Raw genomic sequence first — 14,041 nt, 5'->3', positions numbered from 1 at the left:
CTGCGTGGGTTTCCTCCAGGTACTCCAATTTCTTCCCACAGTCCAAGGATATGCAGGCTAGGTGAATTGGCCATGCTAAATTGCCAGTGGTGTTCAGGGATATGTAGGTTAGGTGAGATGGTCTGGTGTAAATATAGGGTAGGGAATACTCTTCGGAGGGTCGGTGTGGACTTGTTGGGTCAAAGGGCCTGTTTCCACAGTGTAGGGATTCCAAATATAGATACAAGTAACAAAGAACAGTATAGCACAGGAATAGGCCCTTCGGCCCACCAAGCCTGTCCTGATATATGACACCTTTCTAAACAAAAGCCTTTTGCCTCTACGTAGTCCATATCTATTTCTTTCCTATTCATGTATCTGTTAAGATGCCTTTTAAACATTGCTATTATATCTGCCTGCACCACCTCCTCTGGCAGCACATTCCAGACACTTACCACCCTCCGGGTAAAAAACTGCCTCTCACGTCTTCTTTAAACTTACCCTTTTTTACCTGAAACCTATTAATTTCATTTCTATCCAAGGAAAAAAAAACTCCAACTACCCCATTATATCTCTGCCTCTCATAATTTTGTAAACCTCTATCAGGTCTCCCCTCATCCTCCAATATAAATGTGAAAACAAACTGAGTTTGTGCAATCCTTCTTCATAGCTAATACCCTCCAACCAGGCAACATCCCGGGAAACGTTCTCATTACCGTCTCCAAAGCATCCACAGTCTTCTGAGAGTGTGGCAAGCGGAAATGTATGTAGTATTCCAAATGTGGCCTTACTTACATTCTATGCAGCTGCATATAATTTCAAAGTTTTATACTCACTGCTCCAGCTGATGAAGGCAAGCATGTCATATGCCTCTGGAACACCCTGCCTACTTATGTTGCCATTTGCAGGGAACTGTGGAGCTGAATGCCTCGATCCCTCTGTATGTTAATGCATTTCAGGGTTTTGCCATTTACTGCGTACTTCCCTCCTGCTTTTGACCTTCGAAAAGGCAACACGGATCTCCAGTTTACCGCTACTCTCTGTCTTCTATAACTAAGCCAGTTCTGTATCCATCTTCTAACTCCTTGGAATCCCATGTGCCTTCACTTTTTGTATCAGCCTGCCATTAGGAACCTTGTCAAAGGCCTTGCTAAAGTCTGTGCAGACAACATCCATTGCCCTGCCCTTGTCAATCAACTTTGTCACTTTCTCAAAAAACTCAATTAAAGTTAGACACAACCTTCCCTGTACCAAGCCACACTGCCTACCACTAATGAATTCATATTTTTCCAAATGTGAGTAAATTCTGTCCCTAAGAATATTCTCCAATAATTTCCCTACTACTGATATAAGGGTCACCGACCTGTAATTTCCTGACTTATCCCTGTTGTCCTTCTTAAACAAGGGAACAATATTGATGATTCTCCAGTCCTCTGGGATCTTCTCCTTGACCAACGGTTATATAAAGATTTCACACAAGACCCCAGCAATTTCCTCCTTTACCTCCCTCAGCATTCTGGGATAGATCCCATCAGGTCCTGGAGATTAGTCCACCTTAATGTGTTTCAAAACGCCCAACACTGCAGGTAGATAGGATAGTGAAGAAGGCGTTTGGTATGCTTTCCTTTATTGGTCAGAGCATTGAGTATAAGAGTTGGGAGGTCATTTTGTGGCTGTACAGGACATTGGTTAGGCCACTTTTGGAATATTGCATGAAATTCTGGTCCCCTTCCTATCAGAAGGATGTTGTGAAACTTGAAAGGGTTTGGAAGAGATTGACAAGGATGTTGCCAGGGTTAGAGAGTTTGAGGTACATGGAGAGGCTGAATAGGCTGGGGCTGTTTTCCCTGGAGCGTCGGAGGCTGAGGGGTGACCTTATATAGGTTTTTATAATCATGAGGGGCGAGGATAGAATAAATAGACAAAGTATTTTCCTTGGGGTCGGGGAGTCCAGAACTAGAGGGCAAAGGTTTAGGGTGAGAGTGAAAGATATAAATGGGAGCTAAGGGGCAACTTTTTCACACAGAGGGTGGTGAGTGTATGGAATGAGCTGCCAGAGGAAGTGGTCGACACTGGTACAGTTACAGCATTTAAAAGATAGCTGGATGGGTACATGAATAGGAAGGGTTTAGAGGGATATGGGCCATGTGCTGGCAAATGGGATTGAATTAGGTTAGGATATCTGGTTGGCGTGGACAAGTTGGACCGAAGAGTCTGTTTCTGTACTGTACATCTTTATGACTCTGTGACCTTCTTTATATTAACAAGCCACAGACTATCAATGTATCGCTCCTGAGACTCACCATGCACTATGTCTTTCTCTTTTGTGAATACAACTGCAAATTATTCATTAAGGACCTTACCCACTTCCTCCAGCTCCGCACATAAATTTGCTCCTTTGACCTTGAGTAGACCTATCCTTTCCCTAGCTACCCTCTTGCTCCTTATATACTTATAAAACACCTCAGGATTTTCCTTGGTCTTATTTGCCAAGGTCATTTCATGGTGCCTTTCAGCCTCTCAACCCTTGTTTAAGTTCTTTCCTGTTTTCTTTACCTTCCTCAGGGGGTCCATTTGTCTTCAGTTTCTTAAACCTCATGACTCACAAGTCTTCCTTTTTGTCTCTTGATCCTCACCTATTCTTGAGATACTTTTTGTTTTAGTAAAAATGTGAACATGGATACAATTTTTAAAAATTGTCGAAGGGATATGGATGTCTTTGACAAATGTCATCTATTGTCCATTGCTAACTGCCCAGAGGAAAGTTAAGAGTGATCCATAATCCCATATAGGCCAGATCCAATAAGGATGGCAGATCCCATTCCCTAAAGCACATTAGTGATCCAAATGGGTTTTACGACAATCAAAAGTGGTTGTGCAAAGAACAGAGAACAAAGAAAATTTACAGCCCAGGAACAGGCCCTTCGGCCCTCCAAGCCTGAGCCAATCCAAATGTACTGTTTAAACCTGTCGGTCAACTCCTAAGCATCGGTAATTCTGATTATGTGGTCACCATGGGACTATCTTTTTTTATTTCAGAATTCCAATTTCACTTTCTGTTGTGGTGTAATTCAAACTCATCTCCTGAGAACATTAGCTGGGGTTCTGGATTACTATACCAGTCACATTACCACTACTTCCTGAAATTACTTCTTAAAGGCCTCTGGTATTTTTATATTTCCCCCTATGCATTCCTCAGTTCCATCCTCTGAAGAATCAATGCTAACTTTAGCTATTTTATTCCCTTTAATATACCTGTGGAAGATTTTAATTTTTTATTATCTCTTGCTTGCTTTCTCTTGTGCTTCAATTTCTTATTTTAACTAGTTATCTTTTACTGATTTCTGAAACTTTCCTAATCAGCTTCCCTGTCTTACTTTTTAATGTGGGGTATACCTTTACTTTCAATTTAACTTAACTTCCTTAATTAACACAGAAGATGCATCCCTGTCTTTGTTAGGAATTATGAAATGTCTTCTTAAATGTGGCCACTGCTTGTCTATCATCCTTTGTTTTAACCTATTACTTTTGTCCACCAGAGACAACTTTCTCTTTATATTAAACTAATTGCCTTTATTTTGGCTTAAGTTACCAGTTAATGCTCCATGTTTAATTTTGCTTAATTATTCTTTGACGTACTGCTATTTGCATCACATTTTGGAGGCATTATATTTTAGAAGATTGAAGAAAATTGTAACAATTCTTTTGTAATCCAGTGACACAGTTTAATGCAACTGACATATGAAAATGTTTCTAAAGCTAAAGGTGCTGTATATCCTTTTTTGTCAGTGCTCGTAAACATTATATATTCAGACATCTCAAATATCAAAGTTTCACACTTTGCTGTTACTGTTCCAATGTAATTTACAAAAGACAGAATAGGCAGGAATTTCCTTCTGGATTGTTTTAACCTGGAGCTAGAAATTTGCAAGCAGTCACAACTGCCTTCTCATTGACTTCAAATATTACATGTTGCTTCAATTGCCCAAACTTCTGTAGTGACATCATTTCCCAGATGAATTACCTTAAAGGCATACATGGGAAAATGCCCGTTGTAGCAGGTAAACATCACCATTGTGTTCTAGACTTCTCATGGGTAATGCTGTGGCAGAACTCTTTGATTTTCAATTAAGATCATGCTGCTTTAAAGATCTGATATTGTTATGTGGCAGTTTGAACTTCACTTTCAGCTTCTTTCTGTAACATTACTGAAAGTCCATGTTGACAGAGCTCTGTGGTTCTTCCTCTGAATCCACCTGAAAACTCTATTCCTGATAGATACAATGGATACATTTTCAAAACTGCTTCCTGTTTCCATGAACTGATTTATAAACTTTATGGTTTGCAGCTCAAAGTTCTGATTCAAAAATTGCCGGAGCCTTAACATATACTATTGTGGAACCATTATCATTACAGAGATCCAAACATATTTATTATCAGTTTTACAGTATAACTTGATTGACTCATGCCTAAAACCCATTCCATCTTTACAGTTCTTTATTGCTTTTCAGAACTTTTTTTTCTTGTAGTTCAGTAATATCTGAAAGTTTACACAGGTCTATCACTGTGCCTGCATAAAAGAAGGAAATTTGTAACCAGTATCCAGTGTGAAAGAAATATATGTTGATAATAGACTGGACATGAGGTAGAGCATTCAGAAAGTGGTGTCTGTCAGACTAATCATGATGGCAATGGGGAGGTTAATGGAGCTGAACCAGAGCCACATTATTCTTCAGTTCTGTTGATGCTGAGCTGGGTAAAACGTCACTCGCCCAGACTTGCAGTTGCTCAAGCAATTGGAAAGCTTTCCCTAGAATGTAGAGTGATGCGTTGAGCATCACTGGTGTGCCTGTGAAAACTGGCTGGGAGAAATAATAAATAGGAGACCAAAAGCAGAGATGATCGTATAGACATTGGAGGGAACACTGACTTCTGGTTTCTTTTGAAAGGCAAAGCCACTGCCTTTGTACAATAAAAGTAACCTTGCACACAGAGAAGTTCTTACAAATATTAGATTGGAAACCAGCAGTGCTAGAGGTAGGTTTATATTGCTGATGGAAATTATTATGAGGGTGTATGAGTTCCACAAGAGAATTACATTTTTTGTAAGATGAAGACAGAGTGTGTATGGTATAAATCATTCGATATAATAATTGAAAAATGTCAATAATCATAGACTTAAATTATCTGAAAGCTATCTCAATGAGAACCTACTATTAAACCTAGTTTTGACAAAACAAACTTAACAGTTTCATAGAGGACTTCATCTTTCTGTTCCTTCAGATCCTGCAACTATTGTGCTTATTGTGGTGGTGTTCACTGAAGGCACGTGTTACTAATGTGTGCTGTCTGACTGATTCCCAGCTTACAGAACTGAAGTGCTTTTCTCTTCCAGATGTTGATGAATGTCAGGCAATCCCAGGCATGTGCCAAGGTGGAAACTGTATCAACACTGTTGGCTCCTATGAATGCAAATGTCCTGTTGGTCACAAGCAGAGTGAAACAACTCAGAAATGTGAAGGTAAGCAGATGATCTTGGGACTTTATGTAATCTATTTATTACTGCAACTGAGTTGGAAGCATCCATTTAATGTAACATTAATGCTGCATGACACACAGCTGAGGTTTCCCTCAATGATTAAAATCACCATTACAGAACTAGAAGAATAACATTCTTTACCATTTGTACTTTTTTCCATTTGTTTACATGGATAAAAAATGGTCAGTGTTTAATCATCGGTGCATATATGTCTATACCACCGATTTGGTTCTGATCTAGGACAGTTGACACAATCTTGAGTTTTTATACAATGCCAGAAACACCTTAGTGAGGAGTCTGGATATGCAGCTGTTATTTATCTCTGATCTTTTATTATTTACAATGTATATAGAGGTTGTTTGTCCCATTCTGTAAATGGAATTGGTTTATGTCCACTTCCTGTCTACATAATGATGTTGCTCTAAATATACTGTAAGTACAATATGGTAATATATAATTGACTGGATCTTATTTATATCATGCATAAAAGAATGAAAAGGTAGGGTAAGTGTTTTTATTGTGAGGTTCGGTTGATATAAACTTATTGTAAAATTCAAGCACTACCCTCACGTTACATGAATGAATATTCAACTGCTTCATTTTGCCATATTCCAACTTAATTCTCAGTTCCATATTTTTTAAGGCTTGCTAGGAAATCTATCTGACATATATTATTTTCTTTTAGTTAAAAATCACCCAACACCAGGTTATAGTCCAACAGGCTGATTTGGAAGTACAAGCTTTCAGAGCGCTGCTTCTTCATCAGGTAACTACCTGACAAAGGAGCAGCGCTCTGAAAACTCATTCTTCCAAATAAGCCTGTTGGACTATAACCTGGTGTTGGGTGATTTTGTCCACCCCAGTCCAACACTGGCACCTCCACATCATATCTTCTTTTAGCGGAAGCAGACATTTCTGGAGAAGCCAGAATCGTTGCCTACCCTTAATTGCCCTTGAACTGAGTGGCTCGCTCGGCCATCTTAGAGGTCAGTTAAGAGATAACTACATTGCTGTGGATCTGGAGTCACATGTAGGACAGCCCAAAGATGAATGACAGATTTCCTTTCCTAAAAGAATTCCCAAAAAGAGATTCCAGAACTGGGGCCATTATCTTAGAAATAGGGCCAGATTGTAAAGGAGAGATATTAGGAAGCACAAAGGATGGGAGAGGCTTCCACGTACCACAGTGGATGCTGGATCAGTTATTAATTTTAAATCTGATATGAATTTCATTTTGTTAAGCAAAAATATGAAGGGACATGGGCCAGAGGTAGCTATATGGAGTGAGGCCACAGACCAGCCATGAGCTCATTGAATGGTGGAACCAACTTGAGGGGTTGAATGTCGAGAGTGTGGTGCTTGAAAAGCACAGCAGGTCAGGCAGCATCCGAGGAGCAAGAGAGTCGATGTTTCGGGCAGAAGCCCTTCATCGGGATGGATGATAAAGGATGATCATCAGCCCATTTCCTGATGAAGGGGTTTTCCAGCTCCATACTCTCGACTCTGATCTTCAGCATCAGCAGTCCTCACTTTCTCCTCGAGGAGTTGAATGGCCTACTCTTGTCCCAATGTTTCTAGTGAGCCAGATGAAACAATCTGTGGTAATTGTCATAGTTTGCCTAGCTTTAACTTCCAGATTTAATTGAATTTAAATTCCACAAGCTGTCATGGTGGGATATTGCTACTTACCAATTTGTGTAAATTCCGTAAATTCCACATTTATGGAATAATGGCATGTACCAACCAGATGTGTGCAGTTGTATGAGATCAGGAGTTGACTTTATTAAACCCGTTGGCAAATGGAAGTGCAGAAAGAGAACAACAGTTTTATGGATGCTTTATACAGTATAGGTGAGTCAGAGTGAGGGAATGGAAGGGGATGGAGGATGAAGAGAAAAGGTCTGATGTCCTGGGTGTGGTTGCAGAGGGATGGGGAGACTCCATCAAAATTAAACAAATATATGACCATTTAAGGGTGTTGGCTGGCAGAGTCATCGCTGTTGTTTTTTTTGAGGCTGGGAGCCTTGTCGACTCATTGCAGGGTTACAGCATTTCAATTCTCCCCTTTCAAGTTGGGAGCTTTGAAGTTTAGCCATATCCCACAGAGCGGTGCTTACAAAACTTAACATTATTGCATTTACACTGCTAGCATTTAGAATGTTAATTGTAGTCTCAATTGTAATTTTAATTTGAATTGTAATCCCGGAGAAAAGACAGTGAAAATGCTGCAAGGCTGTGGTTATGAAATCAGGACCATCAGGCTGTTGGCAGCATCCTGGCCAATGAATTGACATTATGGTGTCTATCATCATATGAACCCATAACTTGCAAGCACGTATGTTTGATTTCTTTATTCAGTATTTTTTCTTTATTCATTCATGGGATGAAGGCATCGCTGGCTGGGGCAGCATTTATTGCCCATTCCTAATAGCCCAGAGGGCAGTTAAGAGTCAACCCCATTGCTGTGGGTCTAGAGTCACGTGTCAGCCAGACTGGGTAAGGATGGCAGATCCCTAAAGACATTAGTGAATAGGATGGGTTATTCCAACAATCGATAACAGATTCATGGTCATCTTTAGACTCTTCTGATACTAAGTTCTTATGACACTAAGTATGTCGCTAAGTTAGATAATTTAACTTAGTCTTCTGTTGAAATTTTATGTAATAAAATGTGTAATAATTATTTTACCTTTACTTCTCATTAATTAAATTTGTGACCTCCAGCTCCATTTTAGTGGCTTAATATCAGTAAAGTTTATTGGAGATGATTTTTAAAGTTACTGTCAGCGCAACATAAATGATTGGGGGTAGTACTTTATTTAATTTAAAGAATCTGTTCATAAATTATGAGCAATGTAATGTTTAACTGAGAGGACATCACTTCCCTGTCATTAATAGGAGAGTATTCATTATTATCGACAAGGTAGATTCTTCACAGGAAAATCTCCAACATAGTTTAAAAAGAGGGCTCTCCCATTTAAGAGTACGATGTGGAGTCATTTCTTCTTTCAGAAGGATTATAGTCTTTAGAATTATGTTACTGAGACAGCAATGGAGGTTGAATCATTGAATATATTCAGGAGTGTGTTAGACAGAGTTTACAAGGAAGTCAAAGATGAAGGTTGGAAGGCAAGAAAGTGGACTCAAGATCACAATCAGATCATTGATGAGGTGCATAGACTCAGCATTGGACTGTTTTGCCACCTCAGGACCAACAATATTGGAGTGAAGAAAGTCACCCCTCATCTTGGGGGGTCTGTGTAGGAAGGAGGTAAATATTAATCATTTTCAGAACTGTCTTCCATATTGTAATGTCCCATTCTGCTGTGGTCAGCACTCTTCATTTGTTAGATTGTTAGATTACTGCTTGGCATTCTATTTGGCTATTTTGCTCATGAATACAAATTATTTTAATGACATAAGTATGTTGTTAAATTTCATCAGGAACTTCAACTTTATTAGTCATCTGGTGAAAAAAAGAGTTTTGACTGGTGGAAGAGTTTGAGGGCAGTTGCTGTTTTATCTAAAGTATTGTGATGCTTAAAGACAGCATTGATAGATATTCTTACTTTATTCTTTCCCCTAAAATGAGTTTGAAGTTGAATAGGTATGTTCACAAAAGTGATCCTCAAAGAACTATCCTCATTTTTTTTCACAGCTGAGATTTCAAATGTTTTTTCAGCTGCAGTTAAACATACACATCTCTAGAATCAACGACATATGTGCTTGTTTTGATGATGGCGCCTGAAGAAACTACCCTGTTGACAAAAAAAAGTGCTTCTGCATAGCAAACAGGATTTAAAAGTGATATCTCCAATGAACCCTTAGTGCAGTGTCACGAACCTTATGTCTCATTCTTATCCAAGTAAACTGAGCAACATCACTCTTCAAACAGGGGTCATTTTCAGAATAAACATGTCCCATTGTCAAAGGTTATTCTGCATCAATCACATAATACCCTTGCCTCAGTAGACAAATAAGTCATCCTTTCTTCAGTTGTAATTTCACCTCCATAGGGATCATTAATTGAATTCCGTGGGAAAATGGCCACTGCCAACATAGTATGTACTCAAATGGGATTTTGATTAATTGAGATGAACTAAATTCATTAAACTTTTGCCTGATTATTTGTCCTTGAAATTTTGTCATCAACATTTGATTGCACTGCTCTGTGCATGTCATAGAATGTTACAGAGTTTAATTCATAGCTTCCCAGAATATCCTAAAGAATCTGACAGCCAAGTCAGTACATGTAAGTAATAGCCACAGTTGAAATGTAAAGAAATTCATCAGTTTGTTTACAAGATACCACAAGTCAGAGAGATAAATGATGAGATTATCTGTTTTAGTGATGTTGGCCGAAAGGTAAAAGTTGGCCAGTGTTCAGTGCTAGAAAATGAGATGGTTAAGGGTAAGCTATAGCCAAACTTTATTCACAGGCCTGGAGGAGCTGGTTTTGGACTGGGGTGGACAAAGTAAAAATTCGCACAAAACCAGGTTACAGTCCAACAGGTTTATTTGGAAGCACTAGCTTTCGGAGCGCTGCTCCTTCATCATGTAGCTATGGATCAGGATCATAAGACACAGAATTTATAGCAAAAGACCATAGTATCATGCAACTGAAACTATAGTTACCTGATGAAGGAGCAGCGCTCTGACAGCTAGTGCTTCCAAATAAACTTGTTGGACTATAACTTGGTGTTGTGTGATTTTTAACTTTATTTACAGACATCTACATTATAAATGGGAATTTCCTTACGCACACCCCATTTTCAATCTGTTGCTACTTAGAGGGGCACAAATGAATTTGAGTTCATGCCCACAAACTGTACACAATCAAACACAATGGACATACAATGAAACAAGGTACAAGGTGTGTCTCAACTTTTCTTTAAGTCCTGCCAGTAGCAGTGGTGGACTCTCCCTCTTTATGGGCATTTAAACAGGCATTGGATAGGTATATGGAGGATAGTGGGCTAGTGTCGGTTAGGTGGGCTTGGATCGCCGCAACATCGAGGGCCAAAGGGCCTGTACTGCGCTGTATTGTTCTATGTTCTATGTTCTAGTACCACTGGTTTTGATTTTCTCAGACAGCATATTAGGCGTGGGATTTTCCCTGTTGGGTTTATTTTTGTTATTGGAGAATGTAAATCAGAGTTGGGGCCAAGCTGATCAAACTTAGCACCTGCCTCATTACACAGAGCATTGAGATGGGCAGCCACATATCAATAAATAATTCCAGTCAAGTGAACTTGTGCCAGTATTACCCTGCCCATGGTTTGCTAGTGTAGTGTAGAGGAACACAGTGCTGTATCCTGCTGACCAGCAATGGAGGCTACACCAGCACACCCATCCTGCTGGACACAGTGCATGTTGCTGCCTCCATACCTTTTCTGCCTGAAGAGGAGAATTAATTTCTCCCACGATGCTCTGGGTACAAGAGGCGAGCTACTGTGCGCTACACGCCCCCTGTATCAGAGGCAGGGTTGGAGGAGCCTGACCCAGTGCTAACACACCTCAGGCAGAGCGACAGAAAAGAAGAGGTAATGGATGCATAGCACAACGATGTGTGTTTAACCTTTAACATAACACATACCAAAAGCTGCTTTGTGGGTGAAGGAAGGAGGATTGAATAGCCATTGAGTGGCATGGAAAGGAAATGGTGTCAAAGAAGTGGTCAAAGAAATATGTTTTAAAATCAAATGGGAGGTTGATGTCACAAAGAATCCACCGAACAGTCCCTGACCCTGGGGGTCAACACAAACAAAACAGAAATTGCTGGAAAAACTCAGCAGCTCTGGAAGTATCTGTGGAGCGAAAACAGAATTAACATTTCAGATCCAGTGATCCTTCTTCAAACTGGTTGTAGCTGGGAATATAACAGGAATCCTGTTGGAGTGAAGAGGAAATCTCGAGGAGGTGGAAGAGAGAGAGTGAAAGGGGGATGGAGGTAGGGGAAGACAGTGTGACTGGGATGCATAGTACTCATTAAGAATCTTACCCATTTTCTCTGACTCCATGCATAACTTTCCGCCTTTGTCCTTAAGTGGGCCAACACTTTCTCTGGTTACCCACTTGGTCTTTTTTATGAATAAACGGCTTTGGGACTTTCCTTAATCCTGTTTGCTAAAGATATTTAATGACCCCTTTTAGCTCTCTTAATTCCTTGTTTCAGATTGGTCCTTCATTCCTGATATTCTTCCAAAGCTTTGTCGGTCTTCCTTTTGTATGCTTCCTTTTTCCTCTCAACTAGTCTCACAATTTCACCTGTCATCCATGGTTCCCTAATCTTGCCATTTCTATCCCTCATTTTCACAGGGCTATGTCTGTCCTGCACTCTCATCAACCTCTCTTTAAAAGCCTACCACATATGAAATGTGGATTTACTTTCAAACAGCTGCTCCCAATCCACATTCCCCAGCTCATGCTAAATTTTAGTATAGATGGCCTTGCTTTAGGATGACTTTCATCTTTGTCCATGAGTATTCTAAAACTTACGGAATTGTGATCACTATTCCCAAAGTAATTCCCCAATGAAACTTCAACCACCTGGCCTGGCTCATTCCCCAACACCAAGTCCAGCATGGCCCCTTCCCAAGTTGGACTATTTACAGACTGATCTAGAAAACCCTCCTGGATCCTCCTTACAAATTCTGCACCATGTAAACCTCTAACACTGAGAGAATCCCAGTCAATGTTGGGAAAACTAAAATCACCCATCACCACCACCCTGTTGCTCCTCCATCTTTCTATGATCTCTCTACATGATTGTACCTCTATCTCACACTCGCCATTGGGAGGCCTGTAGTACAGCCCCAACATTGTTACCGCACCCTTCCTATTTCTGAGCTCTGCCCATATTGCCTCACTGCTCAAGACCTCCATAGTGCCCTCCTTCAGCACAGCTGTGATATACATTCTGACCAGTAATGCAACTCCTCCACCCCTTTTACCACCCTCTCTATCCCGCCTGAAGCATCTATACCCTAGGATGTTTAGTTGTCAATCATGACCTTCCCTCAACCAAGTCTCAGTAACAGCAATAACATCATACTCCCAGGTACTAGTCCAAGCCCAAGGTTCATCTACCGTACTGACTACACTCCTTGCATTAAAACAAATGCACCTCAGACCACCAGTCCCTTTATTTAAATGCAGAGGGTTATGAACTATGAAATGACAGGACTGTTGGATTTTATTTTCCAAGGATTAAGGAGACTGGGGACTTATATGACTTGAAAGCTTCACAACTCATGTCCAGCTTATCTATCTGTCAGACATTCAAGGATGTTCTTCTGGTCCAAAGAGTGTCTGAAACCCCCTAAAGAGGTACCATACCTTACATCTTCAAAATGGGCACTAGACCTTTGCAAATAAGGACAAACAATTTGGAGATGGGTGTTGAGAGTGAAATCTCTAAATTACCGGATGATACTAAGCTATGGAAAATTGTGAATTGTCAGGGTGACACTGAGTGACTTCAGAGGGACATTGACAAGTTGGACAAATGGACAGATACCTACCAGATGTTTTTCAATGCAGAGAAATGTGAGAATAGATTCTCTACAGTGTGGAAACAGGCTCTTCAGCCCAACAAGTCCACACCAACCCTCCGAAGAGTAACCTACCCAGATCCATTCCCCTACATTTAACTCCTGACTAATACACCTAACCTACACATTCCTGAACACTGTGGACAATTTAGCATGGCCAATTCACTGACCGTGCAAATCTTTGGATTGTGGGAGGAAGCCAGAGCACCCGGAGGAACCCCACGCAGACACAGGTACAAACTCCACACAGACCGTCACCCGAGGCTGGAATCAAACCTGGGTTCCTGGTGCTGTGAGGCAGCAGTGATAACCACTGAGCCACTATGCCACCCTAAGGGGTACTACATTTCGGTGGAAGAAACACAGAGAGACAATACAGGCTCAATGGTACAACTTCGAGGAGAGTACAGGAGCAGAGGGACCTCAGGGTTCTCATGGATGATTCTCTGACGGTGGCCATACAAGTTGAAACAATCATTAAGAAGGCTTATAGGATCCTTGAGTTTATAAATAGAGGTAAAGAGTATAAAAGCAAGGAAGTAATGCTTCATCTTTACATACTGTTGGTCAGACCACATTTGGAGCATTGTGTTCAGTCTGGGCACCATATTTAAGGAAGGATGATCAAGTCCTGGAGAGAGTTCAAAGGAGATTTACTGGAATTATCCAAGGAAAGATGAAAGAGATTGGGCTAATTCTCCTTGGCGCAGAGAAGATTAAGACATGACCTTATTAAGGTGTTGAACATTATGAACAATTTTGATAATGTAAAGAAGGATATTCTAATTTCATGAGTTGGTATGTCACGAGGGGGTCACAATGTCAAGATTAACAGCAAGAGAGCTAGGAGTGAGATGAGGAGAAACCTGTTTACTCAGAGAGTGGTTAGGATTTGGAATGGGCTGCCTGGGGGAGTGGCAGAGGTGGGTTCCACTGAAGCTTTCAAAAGGGATCTGGTATATATTTGAAA

The 14,041-nt window shown here is 40.4% G+C and overlaps 1 protein-coding gene across 1 annotated transcript in view; it reads left to right on the top strand.

Annotated features, from left to right (window-relative positions):
• The window catches only part of LOC140492176 (fibrillin-2-like), a 320,148-nt gene that overhangs the window by 90,309 nt on the left and 215,798 nt on the right, over positions 1-14,041 (top strand). Inside the window, exon 7 of the mRNA XM_072591036.1 lies at positions 5,375-5,500. Within this exon, the coding sequence (XP_072447137.1) occupies positions 5,375-5,500 (126 nt within the window). The remainder of the gene's footprint in view (positions 1-5,374; positions 5,501-14,041) is intronic.

The sequence above is a fragment of the Chiloscyllium punctatum genome, chromosome 2, assembly GCF_047496795.1.
Source record: "Chiloscyllium punctatum isolate Juve2018m chromosome 2, sChiPun1.3, whole genome shotgun sequence".
Taxonomy (NCBI): domain Eukaryota; kingdom Metazoa; phylum Chordata; class Chondrichthyes; order Orectolobiformes; family Hemiscylliidae; genus Chiloscyllium; species Chiloscyllium punctatum.
This window is presented reverse-complemented; position numbering and strand designations above follow the sequence as displayed.